This window comes from Mugil cephalus, chromosome 12 (assembly GCF_022458985.1).
Source record: "Mugil cephalus isolate CIBA_MC_2020 chromosome 12, CIBA_Mcephalus_1.1, whole genome shotgun sequence".
Taxonomy (NCBI): domain Eukaryota; kingdom Metazoa; phylum Chordata; class Actinopteri; order Mugiliformes; family Mugilidae; genus Mugil; species Mugil cephalus.
Window position 1 is genome coordinate 15234069 of NC_061781.1, and position 21788 is coordinate 15255856.

Sequence of the window (21788 nt, forward strand, 5' to 3'; positions counted from 1 at the left end):
CTGGTCCAGCTTTGTTTTACACTTGTAACTAGACCACATTCAGCGTCATGATCAGACTGAACTGTAACAAAACCTACCAACCATTCGAGGGAAGGAAAACATGATGAATTTGGCATCATTTAGGGGTAAAAGCGAAAGTCACACTGTGCCTCAGTCCCCTTATAGAACAATAAATGTTCACATAATGTTGGCATAATATGACTATGACATAATATTTTAAACTTTGAGGGATCATATAATAAAATTTCAGTTGAACTAGAAAGACAAGCGCCATACAAAATATATTCTGTTTATCTTAAAGTATTCTGATCATCATCACCCATTCATATGTATATACACTCTATCTATCTTTTGTTATCCTTCTAATATTCACTCACAGGTGGTTTACATTTTCAGTATTGTGTAATATTAATGAAGACCACTTGTAATCATGCTCTGCTTGTTGTTCGGACCAGCTAATAGATAACATTCTCACACAACCTTCGATGAAAACGTCTCATTGTCCAACAGATGGTCTGTAGCAAGATTTACTGAAATATCCCACAATGAAAAGCCAGTTAGACTGAGCAGATTAAATAGCAGCTTGCTCTCTTTTAGCAGTGTGTTAAACACACCTACCGGCAGCGTGATACTACGTGGACACGCACTTTAGCCTCTGGAAGGCGTCAGGTGAGATAAACAAACTGTATTAGTGGAGAGAGGTGTAAAACAGTCTGAAAACTGTAACGAGGAGTCTGATTAATCTTTGGAGCCTTAAGACTGTAAAACAGCTTGAGGCAAGATTCAGTGTGGAAGTGGAATCAAAGAGAGGCAAGATGGAGCATGAGAGGAGCACAATAACGAGCACGCTATCGATCATGTAAACAGAAGAAAACAAATAAAACCTAATCTTTAATATATGACAATTCAAGATAATCTAGCCTGGTAACACCTTGAAGACGCTGTGCTGGGGATAATGAGGGAGTTTTGGGAACCTTTAAGGATCAGCTAATCTCGGTTTGCCTCCTTGTTTGTAATCAGTGGAAATCCTCTTGAGCCCGGTTCAATGAGCGCTGCTGACAATCAAGGGAAACGGAGGATGGAGGATGGAGGAGATGAATCCATGTCCGTGCACCTGCACCGCTAAAGTGGCAGTGGATTTAGCCGTAATACTGTAGCCCACAACTCCCTGGGGGGAAGCCACAAGCAGCTGCTCCTGCAAGAAGCCGGCACATTGACGGCTGCACAGCTGGAAAACAACTTAGTTGCAGATACAGGGAAAATAAAATAAAATAATAAATAATACATCAAAGTGCATCAAAGTTAGATATGCATGATACAGGGGGTCAACAATCAAAAACGGGACCCAAGTGGAGAGGGTACATAGTCTTCCAGATACATTGATATCGGATTATAAAATTACAAAATAAAAGATTAATTCTGTGTATTTTATTCCTGTTAGCAACTAAGACTTACACATGACAGAAAGGTCATTAAGTTCAACTCTGTCTGCAAACTGAATGTGCATAAACGAAAATCATTTTTGCCGTTGCGCACATTTAGCTTTGGAATTATTTTGAAAACCCAGGAATGGCACACAGTTTCTTTCCCCGCTGGCTCCATAACACAGTTTGCTGGTGCCACCTGAGCCAAGCTTTGCCCCGACACTCCAAAACAGAGGCCCCCACCCTTCCTGAGAGAGGAAACACATGTTATGAGATACACGCCGGTTTTACAATAGCTGGACTGGGGACAGTCAACACTGCCGTGCGCTTTGTCTCACGGCCTGTATGTGGGTCTTGAATAGGCCACTTTCTACAGCCTCCTACCCCCTCAGTCTCTCATCACATGGTAACCCACACAGCACAGCGGGATTCTCCCATGAAAGAAAAAACTCATTATTTGCTCCTGGTTATTTCTCCGCTATTAGCATTTTGTGAGATTTAACCTCCCTCGAGGATCAGGTTAATAGCACAAAAGCAGTTTGGCTGCTATGGCAACTAAGATGGATTTGACATTTTTGCGAGCATCGAGCAATTCACTTGGGAAGGCGTTCGTCAAAAGATGGAAAAACGGGTAATTGCTGCGAGCTACGATTAAACCAGAGCTCGTCACCCATGTGTAACTTTGTCAAAGTCGTACTAGACTTTAGCAGATTTGAGAAACACAGATGGGTGTGGAAAATTAAACTCACTGCTGCGAGAGTGGGGGCTGCTGGCCTTTAAAAGACTGAACGGAAACTCTTAACGTGAGGTTTAAGTCGAGTCAGGGATCCTGGGCTGTTTATCCGCACAGCGGTGTTTACAGCAAAGAACTGGGATGTGATGCTGCATGCTCATAATTCTGTCCGCCGCGTCTGTTTTAACTCACATCACACAAGCGCTACACTTGTCTAAATGTCAACAGAGCACTGACCAGGGTCCAGGATCACTTTGTACCCCGCCATCACAAACATCACAGTGTGATTAGGAGCAAGTCTTCATGGCACACAGCCACACCGCTGCTCCTCCACAAACACCACCCAGCTAACTTTATTTATCCATCCAGTCGAGGGACAAGGCGCCGCACACTCAGTGTACTCTTGCGTTCTGATGCTAAGACCCTGGAAAACAAACAAGGGAGCAAACAAACACAAAGGCTCAAGGAGAGCCCTGCCTTTACTGTATGCACAAGATTTGACAGAAAAAACAAACAACGCTTACTGGGATCACATGATTTCCTACTGCTTAAGACATTCATTTATGCTTTCAGGCTTTTGTGTTTCCCTCCCTCCTCTCACTTTTCTGACGGTCAGCTGATTTTTAGGAATGAAACCAAATGTCAGCGAATTTCTCACTTAAAACAGATCTCATGTGTTTATTGTTGGCAGGGGGGCGCACAATGAGCTTGATTCAGCTTTAAAAGAAAAAAAAGTGCTCACTGTTTCATGCGGATTTTCTTGAATGGGCAGACACTCATTAGAATTCATTTTGCATCGGTCAGCTTATCTTAGGCTGAATAAGTGCCACTGTATATTGACTCAGTTGGGTCTACTTCTGACCCGGGAAACTTCTCAAAACCCTTTTACATAAATAACTGATTCCGATTATTTCAGCAAACAACGTAAAGAGTAGAGAAAACAAATTTATGCAGCAAAGCCTTGTTTTTTTTCTTACGGCCTCATTAATCATTCTTGACCCCGCAGATTTATCTTGCGTGACCTACCAGTGGGGGACAAATCCCTCGGCTGGGAACCACTGGACAGAGGACTGAATATAAAACAGTACAAATAAGCTTCACCTTAACACCAATGCTGATATTGATACATTAATGCGTAGGTCTTTAACAGCCAGGGGGGTCACAAAATCTTTGTTTTTTTAATTTCCCCCCACAAATTTAAATTTCTTTAAATGCACATTAACGTGAATCCAACATATTTTAGTAAAGGGATAAGGGATAGCTTAATATTGAATGCAAAATGATAACAACAATGTATATTTATAAATAGCATTACACCGAGTTTAATATAGATATATTTAATATATTTAATACAGTTTGGGGATCCTTGCCCTGAAAAATATTGAAGACCCCTGCATTAATGTGTCAGTATTCACAAATCAAAAATGTAATGTATGATAATGTAGAAAAAACTACACCTGCAGTAAAATTATTCTGGGTTTAAATCTCTGTATAGAAGTTGCATGATGTCTCTGTGCCTGTATAGGTTTTTCCCCACATTATAGTCTGTCCATAGGTGTGACATGTCCAGGGCAGCCCCCGACAACACAACAGGAAAAGTGATCGTAAATAGTGCTGTTTTTTCTTTAGTTTTTTAACTTGTAAGATGTGTTTTGGTGAGTACTTTAGTTTTACAGTAATACTCGTACTGGTTCTTTCGTTGTACTGGCATATCACCTTAATGACCTGATTACTTTTTGCATATCTGGGTTCTGCAGGAAGTTGAATCTATTTTCTAATGTTTTGTTAGTCTTTCACATCTGTCCTTTCGCAGATTCGCTTGAAAAGCAAAAGGTGAGATGCAAACCCAGCCCTGACGCCGCCCTGTCCTCAGCCCCTCCCCCTCTTCTGCTCTCTGGCCTACAGTGTGTCAGAGCGAGGAATGCCAGCTATGCAGCTGCCTTGGTGAAAAGTCATTATAGTTTATCCCCTCTGGCCGTGGCAGGTCCCATCCACATAGCGTTAAGACTGAAGACTGAGAGGTGCACAGATTTTAGGCTGGATTTAATTAAACTGACAGCATGGACTGTGGGAAAGAGTGCAACATCATCGGTAAGAGTTACGCCCACATGGAGAAGCCCCTGAGTTTCATCTATTTACCTAAATAATGATGCTTATACCCTCAAGTGCTTTATGGTGCTTTGGGTGTGTTTCATATGAGTGCTACAAAACTTTCAGGGAAATCCCAGAAGAACGATAACAACATCGGTAGCAAGTTTCACTTTTATCTCTGTGGCCTGATAGCAGTCTGACAGCAGCACAGAGCAGGAATGTTAAGTAGTTCCCTGCACACTTCACAGCCACATCCATCCTCCACCTAGAACAAACAAATGCTTGACGATCATTTCCACTGAAAAGCACATTATATTTTTCATGATGCACAATGAATCTGACTCAAGTGGTACTTAAAAATAAATGTTAAACCTGTTCTCTATTTATAAATACTTTACATGGGTTAAAGCGCTACGTGCGTGTCAATACAGGAAACTGACTTGTGTGTTGGCCAATTGTCTGCTAATTTTGTTTTGTATTACACCATATCGACGGCAGCTGATCCTGGCATGAGCAAGTGTGAATGGTGGGTCAGCGACCACAGCGAGGCAATGTTAGAGGGGCCAGAGGGAAAGATACAGTGTTCAGAGAAGACTACTCTGCAGCGTATGCTGCTGGCTTGTTAGAAGAGTGAGGGATATAAAATAGGTGCAAAATGAAAGTAGTTAGCCAGAGTTTCTGTTACAATTACTGTACGTGTAATTATGCCCTGAAGAGCATAGAGTGAATGACATTTTTTTATAATGACAGTGTATCAAATGACAATGTTAAAATGAAGGCGCAGAGCTTCATAGCGAGCTTTCTGTTTAAGCATCTAGGTCAGAATTTTACAGTTTGGTTTTGATCTCACAGCTCTCATATCTTTTTCAACCACAGAAACACATTAAAAACTCCCTCCCTACTTCTCAGATCAAACAGCAAACAGCAACTTGCTAGCGAATTTAATGGAGCCTTTAACAGCTAAAGACACTTTCTCAAGCGTGGAGGAGACCAAAAACGGAGCCAAAACCTACCAGGTGTGGCAGAAATGTCTCCAAAAGAATGTCCTTTAATTGCTGGATGTGAAAACAACTCTATAGTGCCTGCTCGGCCTAAATGGCAGATAGTTGGCAACTGACTGGTGAACATAATGGAGCATTTAGCAGCCAAAGGGCCAGATACTTCCCTCAGAAGTTGGTGGAGACCAAAACTTGAGCCAAAATACACAGTTTTTTTTTTTTGTTTGTTTGTTTTTTAATTCAGTGTACACCAGTTCATGTTAGCATGCCACAACATGTTTCTACAGCTCCATGAATCAACATCTCAAAAAATACAATTGGTCAAGGGAGGGAGAAGAAACTATCATTACTGTTGCAAGTATGAATGAGTTAATGTTTTCAGTCCCATGTTAGCACCAGCATGCTAACATGTTCACAACGGTGTTTAACAGGTATTATGTCAACCCTGTTATACACTACACACAAAGTTAAGAACAAAGGATGGTCACAATTCATCCAATAGAGGCCCGAGGTTTTTTGTGGAAAAACACAAATATTAAATGAGGAAAAGAGGAGGGAGTCATTAATGTATTATACATTTTCATGGCAATCCATCAGTTATTGTCAACACAGTCTAGAAAAAGATGGGCTGTCAGACCAAGAAACATTTTCCCATCCAGATTACACAGCAAGCATTGCTAAAAATAACACAAGCTTATATAGACCTTACATTTGTCAAGGTTGAGATGGAAAGGTTCAAAGACCTAGTATACATTAAAAGAACTAAATCAACCTCTACGTCAACTGGCAGTGATTCAAAAAGAGAGAATATAGCATCTATAGGGTGGAAAACATAATGACAAGGTTAGGAGTGTTAGCTTACAGTGTACCCTCCAATCTCTTCTGTCACGGTAACAGCCGCGTTCCCACAATTACAAGTTAATGGTCAGTTGCAGTGAAGGATGGGAGGAACATAACTTTTATAGACAAATCAAGGAGGCCACTAGAGTAAATGCACCTCACAAAAACACAGAGGGTCTTAAAAGGAAAATGTGCTAGTGATTAGCCTGCTAAACTTTTTCTTCATCAACCCACTTAGATGTCTTGTTCGGTCTCCAGTCATGGGACCTTGTGTTTTTCAGGGCTTAATCTGATGAGCTTAATCACAGTAGGCCTGTGCACGTGTGCAGGACCCCAATTTAGCCTTTGGGCTCAACTAGTTTCACCTCTTGGCTGATACTCTGGCTGGCCTCTTACAAAACTAATGACTCAGTGGTAGTAGGCACAGCAGCATCCACCTACACAAGATGTATTTCTCTCATTCACTTATTCTTGTGTGGGCTGGGGCATATAAAGACCAGTTTGTAGTAGTGCCATTCATTTGTTGGTTAAAAGACTGAGGCTAACTTGTGACTCCCTTGCAAGGCCCTTAGTGGAACGGACACTAATGAATCGGACAAAACATGTGTCATTAAACCATTAAACTGTGCCTGGAAATCAAAGACTATTCTCAAAATAATACATTTGCAGGGCAGGACAGGATATGTAACTCAACAGCACACGCTACAAGCTAACATCAATGTTATCAATCCGAGTTTAGCATCAGCGCATGCTAACAAGGTGCCCACAGCTGAGGCTCATGTGTGTCATTTTGTACAGTGTAATATTTGAAAAAAATAATAATAAATAATAAATGGACAAATTGAAACTGGACACATCAGAACAGCACATACAGTTTTGGATGGAAACCAGACAACAACAGCCATAGACTTAAGGGAAAACAAAACAGAAAATCAACAGAATTTAGCTTCTCCCTTCAGTGACTCACTACCAAGCTAGTACGAGACGCTTGCTATACAGCCTGAGGCGCCCTACCCAAGAGTTTGTTTTTATGTTATTGAGGTACCAAGTAAACACTAGTGTTAACTAGCATTCTACTACAAACAATATGCCAGTGAGCAACATCATTGCGCTCTGACCTGGTTAGCAGAGGTTATAGCCTCTACATTAGCCTGAAACCCAGAAAACAGTGTTAGTATCCTACCGAGAACCTGGGGCTCCACCCCAACTTATTCTTTACAGCTTGTGTTAAATATCTTAAATTATTCTCTGTATTAGGGGAAGTAAGGATGGTTTTCATTTGAGTTATGCTTTTGGAGTGATGTTACACAACCTGTTCTTCATGCTGGCAAATGAGCAACACTGCAGCACATCTCAGTGGCAAAAAGACCTTTCATTAGTGTACTGCTCTCTGCCTTCCTGTCAATAATTCCATCCAAACTGTGTCCATAGGCAAAGGGTCAGCATTTTTGGATTTACCATTAATGCAACCAACTACAAAGAAACTTTTCAGGAAATCATTAATAATTTAAACTGGGTTCCTTTAAAGTGTATACCTCCTCTCTCTGTCTCATCAGAGAAGTACAAGGGACTATTTTCCCAAGAGAGTGGAGCGGTGGTGACAAATGTAATGTCATAAAAGCCCTAGAAGAATAATCAGGATCAAAAAAATCACAATGACAATTTATGGCAATCCATCTGAAAGTTTGGGAAATTCCAGGCCTGAAGCAGCAGAGTGACTGACCATTGACCTGACCTGACAAAAAAGTGCTAGTGTGGCTAACAGGAGCATATCACTGGCAAGACTTGTTTTCCTATGCATTTACAAAACAGTCTTTGTATGTGTGCATGACATGAAATGGGCCAACTCTGTTCCATCCATTCAAATGTTTTTCCCTATTAGATCATAGATGATTGTTCAAGAGCTGTTATCAGTTTACACAGGAAGGCAAACCGGATTAGCCACAAAGTAATCACTGAGGAAAAAAACTACAGGGGCTGTGACTCAGTCAGTCTCCACCAGCTGCACTAAGGTGTGTGCCCTGCTGACTCAAAAATAGCATCCTTAATGGCCCGGAGGATGGAATCGAAGCAATACTTCACTTGATTGCTACGCTGGTGATGATAATGTGCAGCAATCGTGGCTCCAGACCAGGAAGTATGTCTCAAGAGTGGGATGTGAGAGGAAGTTTGATTCATATGTGCTGTAAAAGTACAAGGCAGTGTTTAGAGAAATGCCAACAGCGACCACCCAGCAGCTCTATTCATCCACACTAATCTCCATTTTGAAAAATAAAAGAGCGCTAAAATTAAACAAACTGTCACTGAGTTACGGTTCCAGCCTTCACAAGTACATACCTCACCTCAGCGACAAGCCTCGACTGGACAAATGCTGAAGAACATGTAACTACAGAGTATAAATATCTTCATCATTGCCTCATGCATTAAGAATACTGGAACAGGCTGTAAAGGGGCAAGTAAAGTCCTGCCGAATGATGAATATTTTTCATGTTCTGAGGATTTGAGTAGAAAACATGTGTCAGAGCACTGCCATGCACTTTCTAAGGAAAACACACACTGTCCAGACTCCTCTGTTCTGGTGACCTCTTCTGTGCTCCAAAACAGCTCTGCACTATCAGGCAGAACACTCTGATGTAGTGGACGGTTTACAGCAGAGGGCCAGGCTAACACTTCAGTGTAGCCCAAATACTGACACAGGAAATTCGCTCTATCCAAGAAAAGACAGGCTCTGCTCTCCCACAAAAAGATGAAGGACAGGAAGTCATGGGCACTTCCTGTTCTGGCAGGATAGAAGCACATGGTGGCAATGTTTGTTATTCCATACAATCAAATAAAGTCTGATCACTTCTGCCTTTAAAATTATAGACACATTTGTTTTGCATTTGCTACATACACATGGGTCTATGCCAACCAGGCTAATATTGTTTAGGTGCCTTGTGCCTCCAAAACTGACCCATCAGAGAATGGACATGGGCCTTCTGAGGGTATCCTGTGGTGTCTGGCAACAGGATGTATTGAGGGGGAGGGGCCTCTGTGGATCAGACTTATTCCAGTGCATCGCACAGATACTTGATCAGTTTGGTATCTAGTGAATTTGGAGGCCAGGTCAACACCTTGTGCTGTACTTCATGTTTTTTGAGTTGCCCCTGAACCATTTTTGCCCGTGTCAGGCTGCACCCTGCTAGGGATGACTACTACCATCAAGGAGTGTCATTGCTATGGGGTGGGGGTGCCTGGTCTTGTCTAGGTGGGTGATACATATCTAACTAACATCCACACAAATACCAGGTCCAAAAGTGTGTCACAAGTTGATCAACGTTATGTACTTTTTCTGTCAGTGGTTTTAGTGTTATATCAGAACGATGTCTGCGCTGCAATTGGAGGAAAAATAAGTAGATTACCGAATGCAGATGTAGTACATGGATATTTATACGTAGTTACATTTTTACTCATTTCCCACATTGACTCAAGAAATTATTAAATAATCTCATGATCTGACCATAATGCATATCCTGGGATTCATTTCTGGCTCAAAGTTAATATCACACTTATTTTGACATGTGTGGTTAAAACAAACTCTCAAGTCGCGTCTGTAACATTTAATCAGTTTTCATTTGGACAGGAACAAAATCTGTCTGTTTGGCGAGTGAATCATTTGAGTTGGCTTTGCTACGGCAGTATTTCTGTCAAATAACCGGGGTCCCTCCGGGCTGGATGGAGGAAATCCTTTCAATTTTAAGGCTTTATATCATCCCAGAACTCGTGTGTTCAGTTGAGGAATTTTCAAGCTTCCCACTGCAAAAGTCTTGAGTGGCAAATCTGGTTTGGATTTTAACCACAGCGGCCAAGAGGCATGCCCAAACCCAAGCAAACCAATGTTACAGTGAGATTGATGGGTGTGTTTTAATTCTCACTTTCCTTGAAGACTTCATTCCACAGCCATGTATCACTGCTTATATCCAGGTCCTGTGAGGTTTTCTTTCCACTCCAGTACAGCAAATTGAATTTACACATCCACACCATTAGCTTGAGGATGTGAAACAATAGAGCATCTCAGCTAATGTAACAGCAGACAGGTGGAGGATTGGTTTTCCTGTCTCCTAAGATGCCCTGTGCAGAGAGCCAAGTCACACAATAGCATGGTATCAATTCAATTCAGTTTTATTTATATAGTGACAATGCACGTACTCAGAACCCAGAGCCTAAAAACCCCCAGGGCATGCACTAAGGTGATGGTGGCAAAGAAAAACTTCCTCTTCCTCCTGAGGAAGAACGAAGCTCATGTAGAGCATGAGGGAAGCTCTATGGAGAGACAGAAAAAAGAAGGTAAGGAAATGATAGGAAGTGAGTAAACAACAGTACAAATTGTCAAATGAAGATCATATGTTTGTTAAGTTAAGACACGCAATAAGGTTTAACACAGGGGTCTTAAACATTTTTCAGGCCAAGGACCATTAAACTGAGGGAGAGATTAAGTAGGGACCTCCTACCTACTCTATGTGTTCCATATTAAAGTCGACCTAGTGCTGTTTATAAATATACAGTATTACTAACATTTTGTATTAAATATATATTGCAGCATGCCTCTGTGACATAGGTCTTCACCAGGGGGTCCGCGACCCTGCAATATTAGCAGAAAACAAGCTAACCGCGTAGTTAACCATGTAGCTATATATACATATAAATGAATATTTGAACAAGGAGCCATGTAAATAAAATGTAAATGTAAATCAATTGTTATTCAGCCGTCTCTCATTAATATACCACAATATGTGTGTAGGCAAATCAACAAGAACAACCGTCCGCATTGTTCAGTGCAATTCACCAAAGTCACAGACTTGACCTCCAACATGACCAGATGAAAATTCTAAAACACAAACAGAGCCTTATAACCCTTATTTGAACAGTCATGCTTTGCTGCCGCGCTAGCTTGTATTAATATTCGGTTGGTGTTTTGGGTCACCGCGTTCTGACCTGTGAGCCGGCACAGAACTTCCTGGTTTACACATGCGAAATATAAACTGACGAGTTGGAAAGTTGGATGGGGATTGTTGACCAAACAGTATCATAGTATCCTGACTGTGGAATCCAAAGAAGAGAGAGTGAGTCTCTTAATGGGTGCACTAGTTGCTAACACAGGCTCATGTATTATTGACCCCTCTGCTCTCCTGTCTCTAACCCCCACTGGGTTTTGTTTTTTAGCGGAGTACCTTTTACCTACAGAGCAACAAAGCCAGCTTATGCATACATTTACTCTGAGGTTTTATAGAGACGCACACACACACAGACCAGGGAAACGAAACACAGAGGACAATCTGCTTAGGCCTCGCACAACACCGACAGACCTATAATCTTCTGACCGGCTCAGTCCTGTAGCCTACGTGACGACCGGCGTCTGCTCCAAACGCGAGAGACGCAGCAGAGTGTTCTTTTCTTGGAATTTGACTAAAAGATCCACGTTCACCAAGCCTTATCCTTAAACTACTTCTACCCATGCGTCTGCAGGGTGAAACGAGCACACGTTTTTGGTGAATGGCTCAACCAACAAATGTGGCTTCACTGCACCAGAGAGAACAACTTCCCTGACAGACTTGCAATATTTGAAAAGCACACAGACGACACACCCACCTAAAGAATTTCTGGAATTCCCACACCTGGATAAATCTTAGGTGTCTTATAAAAGACAAAAGTGCAGAGGCGCAAGTATGGACGATTTGATTCAGAGGGCAGACGTACAGTCCTCAAGTAGAGTACCACACTGAGGAGGACAGGTTGCGGTTTTTGCTCATGCATCATCTGTGCATTGCAGCAAGGTCTCCTTATTGTTCCATTCGTGTAAACACATGTAGCTTATTACGTGATGCAAGAAACTGAGTCACACAAACGGATTAAGAGCTAAACTGTTGACTTAAAGTAGAACAAATAAAATAATTCTGTTACAGGAGGAAGTGTTCACGCTGGTGACAGTTACCCATGTTGTCGCTGTTCTTTTTCAGAGTGTAAATGAAAGCCCCACTTTCCCCTGTGGATGCAGACACAGTGAGTTGTGTATCTAGTGGCCATGCGCGGCTAATGGCATCACTCCCACATAATGACACCCATCTGGTGTACAGCTCCCTCGGGTCAGACACATAGCTGGAAAAAAAAAGAGGATATGAGTGTATCACCATTGGGTGGCAGGCCATCAGGACTATTGATCACGATTACACAACCGACCCCCAGCTGGTTTGTGCGCTCCATACAATAACTTAACATTTCCAATTGCCATTGATTTGTTATATACCCATCGGCTGATGCATTAATGACATTTAAGGTGCAGACACCTAAAGAGCTCAAGACAGAGATTTCTGCTCTAATTCCAAACGCAGCTAAAGTGGAGAGGCGAACGTCCGTGCGGCATCGACCGGCATCACCAGGAAAACAAACTCAAAGCTGATGACAGCCATCATGGAGCCAACAGTGTTCTCAGCATGCCTGAAGTGTGAAGAAACAGAGGGACGGCTCAGCTGAGGGCTCGGGCCTATTACAAGCCCCTGTGCTCTCCACTCAAACAATAAACAAAGAGGCTGTAAGCAGAGCGCGCCTTCATGGAAATGCACAAATTGTTAGAGGGGAGCAGCAGCACAGCACACTTGACTCCCAAACATTGCAGAGAAACTGCTGCGTAACCACTGGCTATACAAGTGCCACACTGCAAGTTACAACCTGGATTAGGGTAATGCGTTGCCAGGTATTTAAAAGAACAGCAACGTTTATGTTTTACCAAGGTGACGCTTTGAGCCAGGACGGGTGACAACAACCACAATCTCCTCTTTATGTCCCTGGAACAGATCCCTCTATTCCTGCTGTGGTATTTACATGTTTCATGGAGGAATTAATTACATGCTGCGTGGACAGCAGTCTTGTGTGCAGGCACATTCTTTGTCCCACTGAGAGGCTTCAGCAAACACTTGAACTCAGTTTTCCAGTGATACATTCACTACTTCAGTTCAAATTTATGAGGATGTGGCCTGAGGGCCGGTTAGGGGCAGTTTATTGACATAATTTTATGTCAGAGTATTTACAGTTTTTTTGGTGCGAATAAATAATGTAACCGCCAGGGCTTTAAATCACATATCTAGTGAGAGTTGTGGACATAACACAACACTGAGACCTAGAACTATGCAGACATTTTATGAGATGTGCAGTTGAAGAAATGTAAACACTTTCATAATGTACTTATTTGCACTAAAACAAACATTTGGAGTTAGCTGTAGAATAATACATTATGGTATTATTGTTCTGGCCGCTTCAAATTGGTCTGTATGCGGTGCCTGTAAACTGAGTTTGACCCTCCTGCTTTAAATGCACGTCTCAAAAGATCTTTACTGATTATACAAATGCATTCACCCTTCCATTTAGAGAGTATCTGCACATACGCTTATCAATAAATGAGCTCCCGGATGCCTTCTCGGGCTGCAGCGAAACAAAGTCCCATCCAGATATTCTGCAAGTTTCTTCAACCCTCCTGTTGATTTCCCAACACGCATACTTGTATCCACTTCTGCTCTCCTCCCTCCGGCGGTTCTGGCAGGGCACCAGAGTGAGAATGAATAAATAATACGAAGGTGTGGTTGGATGTCTGGGATCCTGACTCAGGATTCCATTTCCCTGACAGAGGGCCTGGACGGTGTCCGTTTCTGTTGCCTAGCAACTTTTTCCAGGAAAGCAGGAACAATCAGACGGAGCACCAAACACCCAGCACACTCGGATGCAACAATAGCCCCCCCACACCCCCCACCCGCACAGAACTCTGAGGAAAACTGATACCGAGCTACACTACAGGTCCTCGTCACCCAGATGTTGTCGACCAAAGTGGACGGTCAAATTCGGGCCTCATGTCATTGTGACTGGATACTTTCTATGTGTCTGAAGCGTGAAACTGAAGCTACCTGCTTTCCTTTGTGAGCAGGTATTATGTCATCTCAGTGCATCCTTGTGGAAAGTGATGCTCTCCTTGACTTTGAGCGAGCACTGATTCTTTAGAGACTCTCTAGGAAATAAGAGAGTCAGCATGCTGATGGTTAACCTTAAGTTTTTCCAGGGTGGTATGTCAACAATGACATACAGTAACCACATGCAAAAGTTATTTCTCTGTCAGGCACACCTCCATTCATTGAAATGTATCCCCATCTCAGAGGAAAGAAAGCGAAGGATTTCAAGAAGACAAAATGCTTTCTGCATAAACAGCAACCGAGAGATATGTCTTAAACTGTTTTACATTGTGCCATATAAAAACAATTCACCTTAGCCTTCACAGACTATTCGCCCTTCATTCATTCATTCATCCAAGTCACCATGCTCGATCACTCTCACACCCTCTCACGCACTCATAAAAGTAGTTTTCACCCTGAACGCCCGCTTGGAGCACGCACGGCTAATCTCAGGTCAGCTGGAAGTGTGCGTAAAGAAGCAGGTGGCTCTCAGCTCCGACAAAGATTTAAACAGACAAGAGGAGTAGGGGGGAGTGAAGAGGAGGAGGAAGATGGGAGTTAACGTGTGTACTTACAAGCAGCACGGACGTCCTCACCACCTCCGAGACACTTTGCCTGAGTTCAGCCGCGGTGCCAGGTTTACCCAGGCTCCGCGTAAATTTCCTGGTCTCCGGATGCAACGGAGTGACCATCGTTGCGCACCACTTTCCAATCCACGCGTTATTATCGAGGAAGCTTAGAGGAAAACCATCGTGGTTTTTTTTTTTTTTTTTTTTTTTTACCCGCGTCTCCGATCCCCGCTAGTGCGCACCACGAGTTTGAAGTTGGGTCATGCCGCGCTGTGTGACTGCTGATTCATCTCCAGTCTGTTTTCGTTTTCAAAAACCAACGTGTGCGGCATGATCCCGAAGCCCTCCGCGTTTCCCCATCGGGTGTGTTGTTGTCACTATGAAGTGTCCTCTTGAGTAGTGTTTCATTGGCCGTCCAGCGCCAGACAGGAGGTGTATAATCTGTTTTCCCCTCTGCGCACTCCGCCCCTTACCGGCTTAAAGGCCTGCCCACTGGGTGACTGTGTGTGTCTGTGTGTGTGTGAGCTGCTGGGGCCTGGACTTTGGACTGAAAGCGGTTTCACTATGAATGATTGAATCAATGTTTCCCACTACCATAAGAATCACAATTATGGAGACCGTGCCTCGGGAGTGTCACAACCGTTCTCCCTTCTGAAATCTGAGCAATCAAACAGAGCACATTTTAAGAAGAAATCACAGAAAACACATGTTAAAAACAATTTATCAAGCAGTTTCGCTGTGATATTATAAGGATAATCTATTTGACTGCAGTAAGGATTTATACTGGACTTATATCATTCAGATCCCTTAAAATTAAGGCAGCAGTTTACTTTAGTGAAACAACCTGACTCCTGTTTTAAGTAGCTGTGAGTAATAAGTAAGTTTTAAGTTGTTGAGCCCACAGCCGTTTCACATTATTCTCATTTGTCATCCTCTAGTTGGGGATTAATGTGACTTTCATTCTCTTTAAAACGAGACTGAGTGTAATAAATGTGACGAGAGCACTGCTGGCAATTCTTTAATTTAATCACATTATGTATAATCAGTAAGCTGATTTAAATTTTTTTATATATATATTCATTTTGAATGCTGCTTTAAGCATCAGTCTGTAATAAATCTAAGTTACGTTTTGGCAAAATGATGCAGAAATCTAAGCATTTCAACATGTATGTATCCGTTAGTGGTCTACACTAGTTAACGCTCAACTGAACCAACTTTCTAGATCAATGATGCCACCTGTAGGTCACAGTCAGAGCTGCCTTACATGCACTGAAGATAGAATTTAAGTGTCACTCCTTTCCTTCTTGGCTGCAACAAAAACACATGTAGCCAAAGTCAAAGATTGAGGAAGTTTTTTTTTTATTGCTTTCATTTCCAAAGAGCTCTCTGTTGTCTGGAAAAAAAGCACCGCAATTCTCATCAGAACTGAGGTTTTCCCATCTCATATACTTCACTGCAAAACCCTGTCAAATGCATATTTCCGTTCATTCAGACCCTAGAAAAAAAAAGAAAAAAAAAGACCTGTATACGAGAGGCAGCCTAGATCAGTGAGGGCAACAGGCGTCTGGAACTGAAAGTAGTGTCAGTGTTGTTTCACACGCTATCTTTAAAGCTTTCAATTACACTTGCCGTCATAACACAGTGATTATGAACACATTTTCTCACACAACTGAACGGGAACGTCAGAGTTAGTTAAAAAACAAAAAAACTCTCTGAGAGTATTAATATAACAAACATCAGCTAATACAATATTTACTTGAAATGGCATTAGTGGTGATGACAGCTACCCCTGGCCACACTGTGATCCATCCGAGGGTTATGTCCATAATACAACGAAATAATTTCATGTTCACCTCCTTCGTTTTTTGTCTTTTTTAACGGGGACACTTTGTGCTGGGCTGGAGCATTGGAGTATTGACGTTAAAGGGTGGTACATGATTTTAAATTTTTATGGTAAAAAATAGCATTTAAAAAGTCCACAATGTCACCAATATAAACCAGTTTGGCACTGAAATTGCAGGACATTTTCAAAGCAGCCGTTTTCAGTAAAACGTAGACAAAAAAAAAAAAAAAGGTTTATGACAATGCAGTGACAGCTCAACCATCTACGAAAGGATGCTGGGAGTCTATATCAACGGGTTTTCTGCCATAAAAACAACCAATGACAAAATGTAAAATCAGAAAGATAGGAAGTGGTTCAGACCATTAGAAAAACAGTATAAAATGACATCCTTAAAAAGAGGTTTCTGAGTTGAGAGTAAAAATGCCAAAAATGCAGTCTCTGATGCAGTCTAAACCAGCGGACATGTCACCATTAAAGCATTAAAAAGCACCAAATGTGCATGGACACATGTACAAATGTCCCAGGTATGCGTAGAAAATAAAAGCAAAGAGTCCAGGAGAGGGGGGCAGGACGGGCGGATGCCACCCGGAGGAGACAGCGTGTGGGGACAAGGTGAGTCGACTCAGTGAGGATGAGTCTCTTTGCTGTTGAGGACACGAGCGCGACTTAAGGGCACCGTAGCGCTGCGGATGACCTCCATCCACCTGTGGGAAGAGAAACGCCTTTTTTTAGAATCAGACCTCAAACTGATGTATGACAATCGGAGAGGACACCAAACCGCAAAACAACGCATAAGAAATAGATATGAAATCAATTCTGGAGGCGAAGCTCTGTACCTTTCGAACGTGTATTCACTCTCTGATCGGAAATAATAGATGTGGGATTTAAAATGCAGTTTGAAGACGTAGTCCTTGTGGATGTTCTCAGACTCGGAGGGGATGGTGACTGAGTAGCCCAGCAGTGGGAGGCTGGCCAGCGGATAATCATCCTGAGAAACGAAGAGAAAAAGAGTCAGAATTTGAGTTAAAACACAGCAATTAACACCAAAAGAAAAAAAGTATGACTAATATGACTATTCCTGTTTCTGTCCAAAGTAATGTCCCCCTGGAGATCACCCTTCCAGTAAAACTAAGGAAATACTGGGCTAAAGGAAGGACAGAGGGAGCTGTAATAGCTTTAAATAGAATCTTTTCACATGGAGGCCGTGCCAAATTGTCTATAAAACCTTCAAAACTTGGCGCTGAGTCCATCTTGGCCTCGCATAAAACAGTGATCAACAGCTGATATACTGCATATATTAAAAATATTGAGACAGAACCATCCCTATTGAAAATGCTTTTAACATAATTCACTTCCATCAACCCAGTACTCTGTTTCTCTCGGGTATTTCCTACATGACGATATAATTTTAAAACTACGATAAATTTATTTTAACAGAAAACATTGCCGCTCGGTCGAGTAATGCTTCACTGAGTGGGCTTTTTTGTGAGAAATAAGGTGTTGATCTGCATGAGAAACGAAGGAACAGACAGAAACTAGATTAAAATGATCATCCACTGAGAGCCTGTCGATCACTATACCCAGCTTCCACCAGCTCAGTCCTGGTTTTAGTGCCCAGACGCCGCATGATTCCTATTTTACTGGGCATGTTGATGAAATATCATGAATGAAAAAGTAATTAAAAATAATATTTTTATCATGTAAATTGAGGTGCATAACAATTGTATTTGTAAATATCTGTAACCCCATTCTCTTACAGAGTGTATTATTGTCCCTATGCATGTAAATGATGGGTGGGATTCTTTAAATCAAATCTCCTGTGTAACTTCTCTGAATGGATATTTTAGAGAGCTTAGTTGTGTTCTGTGTTCACAGTTTAATGTCATCAGTCTTTTGAGAATCACATTTTCATATTTCTGAAGTGAACCACTGATCTGATCTTTGGATCATGTTCATGGCTATCCCATCTTTACCCTAATTGAAAGTGTGTTCAACTGGCTGAATATCTGTTTCCCTCAGCATGCTGTGCTCACTGAGGGCATAATTTACAAATTATTATTTGACGCTGCACATGGCTAGCGCCGAATTTCAAAGCAATGCAAAGTATGACATCAATTTGTGATTCTTTATAAAGTGCAGCTCGCAGACAGCTAACAAAGTTTTTGCCGGGGAGGAAGCATGGTGAAATACAGCATGGGAAAGCGCGTCTGCCTCTAATGTAGCACGGAGATTTGATATTCTGCACCGAGATGCGATGCTTTCAAGCATCCGGCGGAGGAGAAAACACTTCTCCTGGCGCAGCGGGAGGAAGGTGGTATGTGTTCACTGGACAAACACTGGCAGTGTGAGAGTGTTTGTTCGTCACCTGATGAGACTTGTAGAAAAACAGGCTGAAGTTGGTGAAGACCACCCAGAGCTTCTGCCAGCCGTTGCTGTTCTTGAACTTCCTCAGTAGGTTTCCTGAGAGCTGATTCTGCCAAGAGTAAAGAAACGAGTTTGACTCTGAAACCGCACAAGTCACACACAATTACACCCTAACTAGAGTACTCGTAAGTTATTTTGCACTTTTAAAATAAGAAGTAACTCTACTGTCACTAAGCATTGAGCCTTTCTGATGATGTTTTCATTTTCTGCAATTTCCACCTGTATTTATCCATTTGTCATATTTATCCTGTTCAAATGCATCCACTTGAATTTATTTAAAGGAAGGGAAAACTTTTTTCTAGCAGGATTCAGTTTAAAATTGATTTCAAAGTCTGTGATGCATATATGAGACTTCAACACACTGATATATTAAATGACAGAAGTATTTTTCTTTAGCTTCGTCTAAACTCTTGAGAAGTCTGAAACAACTCAACTTATATTCTGTGCATCTGGATGAGTGGGAGCTAGTTACAATAAAGACAGAGGAATAAGTGTTAATATCTAAGTGCAGTGTCTTATTTTAAGCACCCGAATGTTAAACACTGCTGGACGCTGCAACTTTTTAATCTAGTTTACAATATTTTCCTTGCAACTGCATGTCAGATTGATAATTAAAAGAATAATTATGAGACCGAACTGACAACTTGAAACAGTTTATGGCCCTCCTGTCCTCCATTATTTTAAATTGTTGCAGTGCCATAAAGTTAATTTAAGAACTTCAGCCGAGAGTCGGTCAGCGTAAAACCAATCAATGTTGTCAAGCTGAGGCGACTTCCCTTCCATTTCTCTATCTAGAAAATGTGCTTCCTGTGGTGCAGTTCATGTAAACACACATAGAGGGCCTCTCCTGTCTCCCTGGCTCCTTTACCTCTAGACTCCTGCAGGATTCACTAAAGGAGAAGCTCTGAACACGGTACCAGCAGATAACAGACAGAGGCACTGGTCCCTGGCCACTCGGGGGCCCCACCATGGGGGCCTTATTCTCACTGACTGGACTAGGCTCCGCTACCACGGAGGAACGCACAGACGTATGGGGAAAAGAGAGAGAGAGAGACAGGGAGAGAAAAAAAACAGACAGAGGGAGGGACAGAAACACAGAGACTGAGTAGGCGAAACACAGGCATGCAGTGAAAGGGGTTAACACGAAGGCTGGCAGTGTGTCCAGGCAAGGCTGTGAAGAGGACATTGTTACAGCTACAGAGGAAGAGCAGGACTAGATCAGGACACAGCCAGGGCTGTATGGAGGATACGTCCCAAAACAGGATCCGTTCTGTTAATGAAAGCCGGGGACATTTAGCGCATCTACGTACTGCTCTCACTCTCTATTTATAGGCGAGCTGAAGTGCCGGGAAGGGAGAGAAAGGACAGAACCACGCAGGAAAGCGACAGGTTTGAGTTCAGGTTAGGACATCACACTGGCTACTGTCAGCCAAAAAGAGGGAAGGGTGGGAACAGTAACCTCACTGAGGCAGTAAACTATAAAAAATACTACTAAAAACTACTAAAAATATGTGGCATATTTCCAAAAGTCCATTATAATTTTTTTATAAGGTTGTTTTTTTTTATGGGAAACTGCATTTTGTTAAAGAAAAAGGTCCATTTAAATGTATCCTGTGAAGATTTAACTTAGCAATGGACCAACAAAGTCAGTGTCGAAAAATATTAGTTAGCAAACATAAATGTAAACGATGTACAGTTTAGAAATGTAAAGTGTCTTCGATTATTACCTTTAAACTTCGTAATGTATCAAATGAAACTTCCTTGCATTGATGAAACAAGCTCCCCTTAGCTTGATGGCGCTTTATGGTGGGTTTAGCTAATTGTTAATTTATGATTTTATTATTCTTTTATGATTCAAAATTTGACTGATGTGCTGTCAAAGTGCACAAAGTTTAGCATTTACAACAACAGAAGTACAGTTAAAATGTTTTTCATCAGGTAGACACAAACACGAGTCGAAGTGAATGACGGTGTTGCTGTCTGATGTGTAAAATGAACTGACAGGTTTGCTGCATCAGCTGAATGGAAGTATGGCGCGTTCTCCCTCTCTGCTGCCACACAGTGGCCAGAAACACACTGCAAGTTCAAAGCAGCTCCGACTTTGCACATCTTTTATATGGATGGGAGTGCATCCATCCATCATATTTGTTTAGTTCCAAGAACCCACGGTGAATTTTAATGAGTAACTTTGGACAAACGTGGGCACAATTTTGTCCGTTTGCGGGGAAAACTTTGCAGTCCTCCTTAAAAAGATTTTTCCGAGGCTTTAAGTCACTGTGTACTAAGGGTGATCTATTCATTTTTTTAAAAAGTATGAACTGTTAAATACTAATTAATCCCTTGATGAGGATTCAAACCAGCATGTGAGGATACTGTTCCCACTGAGAGATCGTCAAAATTCAGAAACGGCACACACTCGGAAAACAGAGAAAAACAGCGAGGCAGGAGGGGGGAGGGCAGATCTGAGGTTTGGCTGGTACCTCCACGGCTATGCTAAAGTCCACCATGGACACACTGGTGTTCCTGTGCCAGCACACGTGCACCATGGTGTTACCACGGTGAGGGGCGGGCCTGTCCAGCGAGGTGTGCGAAGCTGTCATGTCGTCCTCGGACTCTGCCTCCACCAAGGAGTCCTCCGGGCATTCTGGGAAAGTCAGGAGGTTGTTACTGCTAGACAACGAGCGGGGTGGTGAAGGGAGAGGAAAGGCGCTAAAACACAGACAGCGTCAGATCACTCATAAATCAACGTGCTTCTGGGATTTCAGTCAAAATGGGGTTTTTACTGATATGTATTTTCTGACCGTTACCGTTTATCCACTGGTTCTTTTTTCCGCATTTTCTCTGACAAACACGGGGCAACCTTTCACATTCAGCTCGGCGTTCACTCAGCAAC

General features: G+C 42.2%; 2 protein-coding genes across 6 annotated transcripts in view; both read right to left on the reverse strand.

The window, feature by feature from the left end:
* Nucleotides 1-15152, reverse strand: part of LOC125017239 (dedicator of cytokinesis protein 9-like) — a 77171-nt gene extending 62019 nt beyond the window's left edge. The window contains exon 1 of one of the 3 annotated variants that reach the window (XM_047600136.1): nucleotides 14635-15152. In XM_047600136.1, coding sequence (XP_047456092.1) covers nucleotides 14635-14751 — 117 coding nt within the window. In that variant the 5' untranslated portion in view covers nucleotides 14752-15152. The remainder of the gene's footprint in view (nucleotides 1-14634) is intronic. The other 2 variants (XM_047600134.1, XM_047600132.1) reach the window with 2 other exon arrangements.
* An 811-nt stretch (nucleotides 15153-15963) lies between these two features.
* farp1 (FERM, RhoGEF (ARHGEF) and pleckstrin domain protein 1 (chondrocyte-derived)) overlaps nucleotides 15964-21788 on the reverse strand; it is a 53404-nt gene continuing 47579 nt past the window's right edge. Inside the window, exons 24-27 of one of the 3 annotated variants that reach the window (XM_047601311.1) lie at nucleotides 19764-19900; nucleotides 18837-18944; nucleotides 17308-17459; nucleotides 15964-17175 (exon numbers count right to left, since the gene is read on the reverse strand). In XM_047601311.1, the coding sequence (XP_047457267.1) occupies nucleotides 17094-17175; nucleotides 17308-17459; nucleotides 18837-18944; nucleotides 19764-19900 (479 nt within the window). In that variant the 3' untranslated portion in view covers nucleotides 15964-17093. Of the gene's footprint in view, nucleotides 17176-17307; nucleotides 17460-18836; nucleotides 18945-19763; nucleotides 19901-21375; nucleotides 21605-21788 lie in introns of those variants that run through there. The other 2 variants (XM_047601310.1, XM_047601313.1) reach the window with 2 other exon arrangements.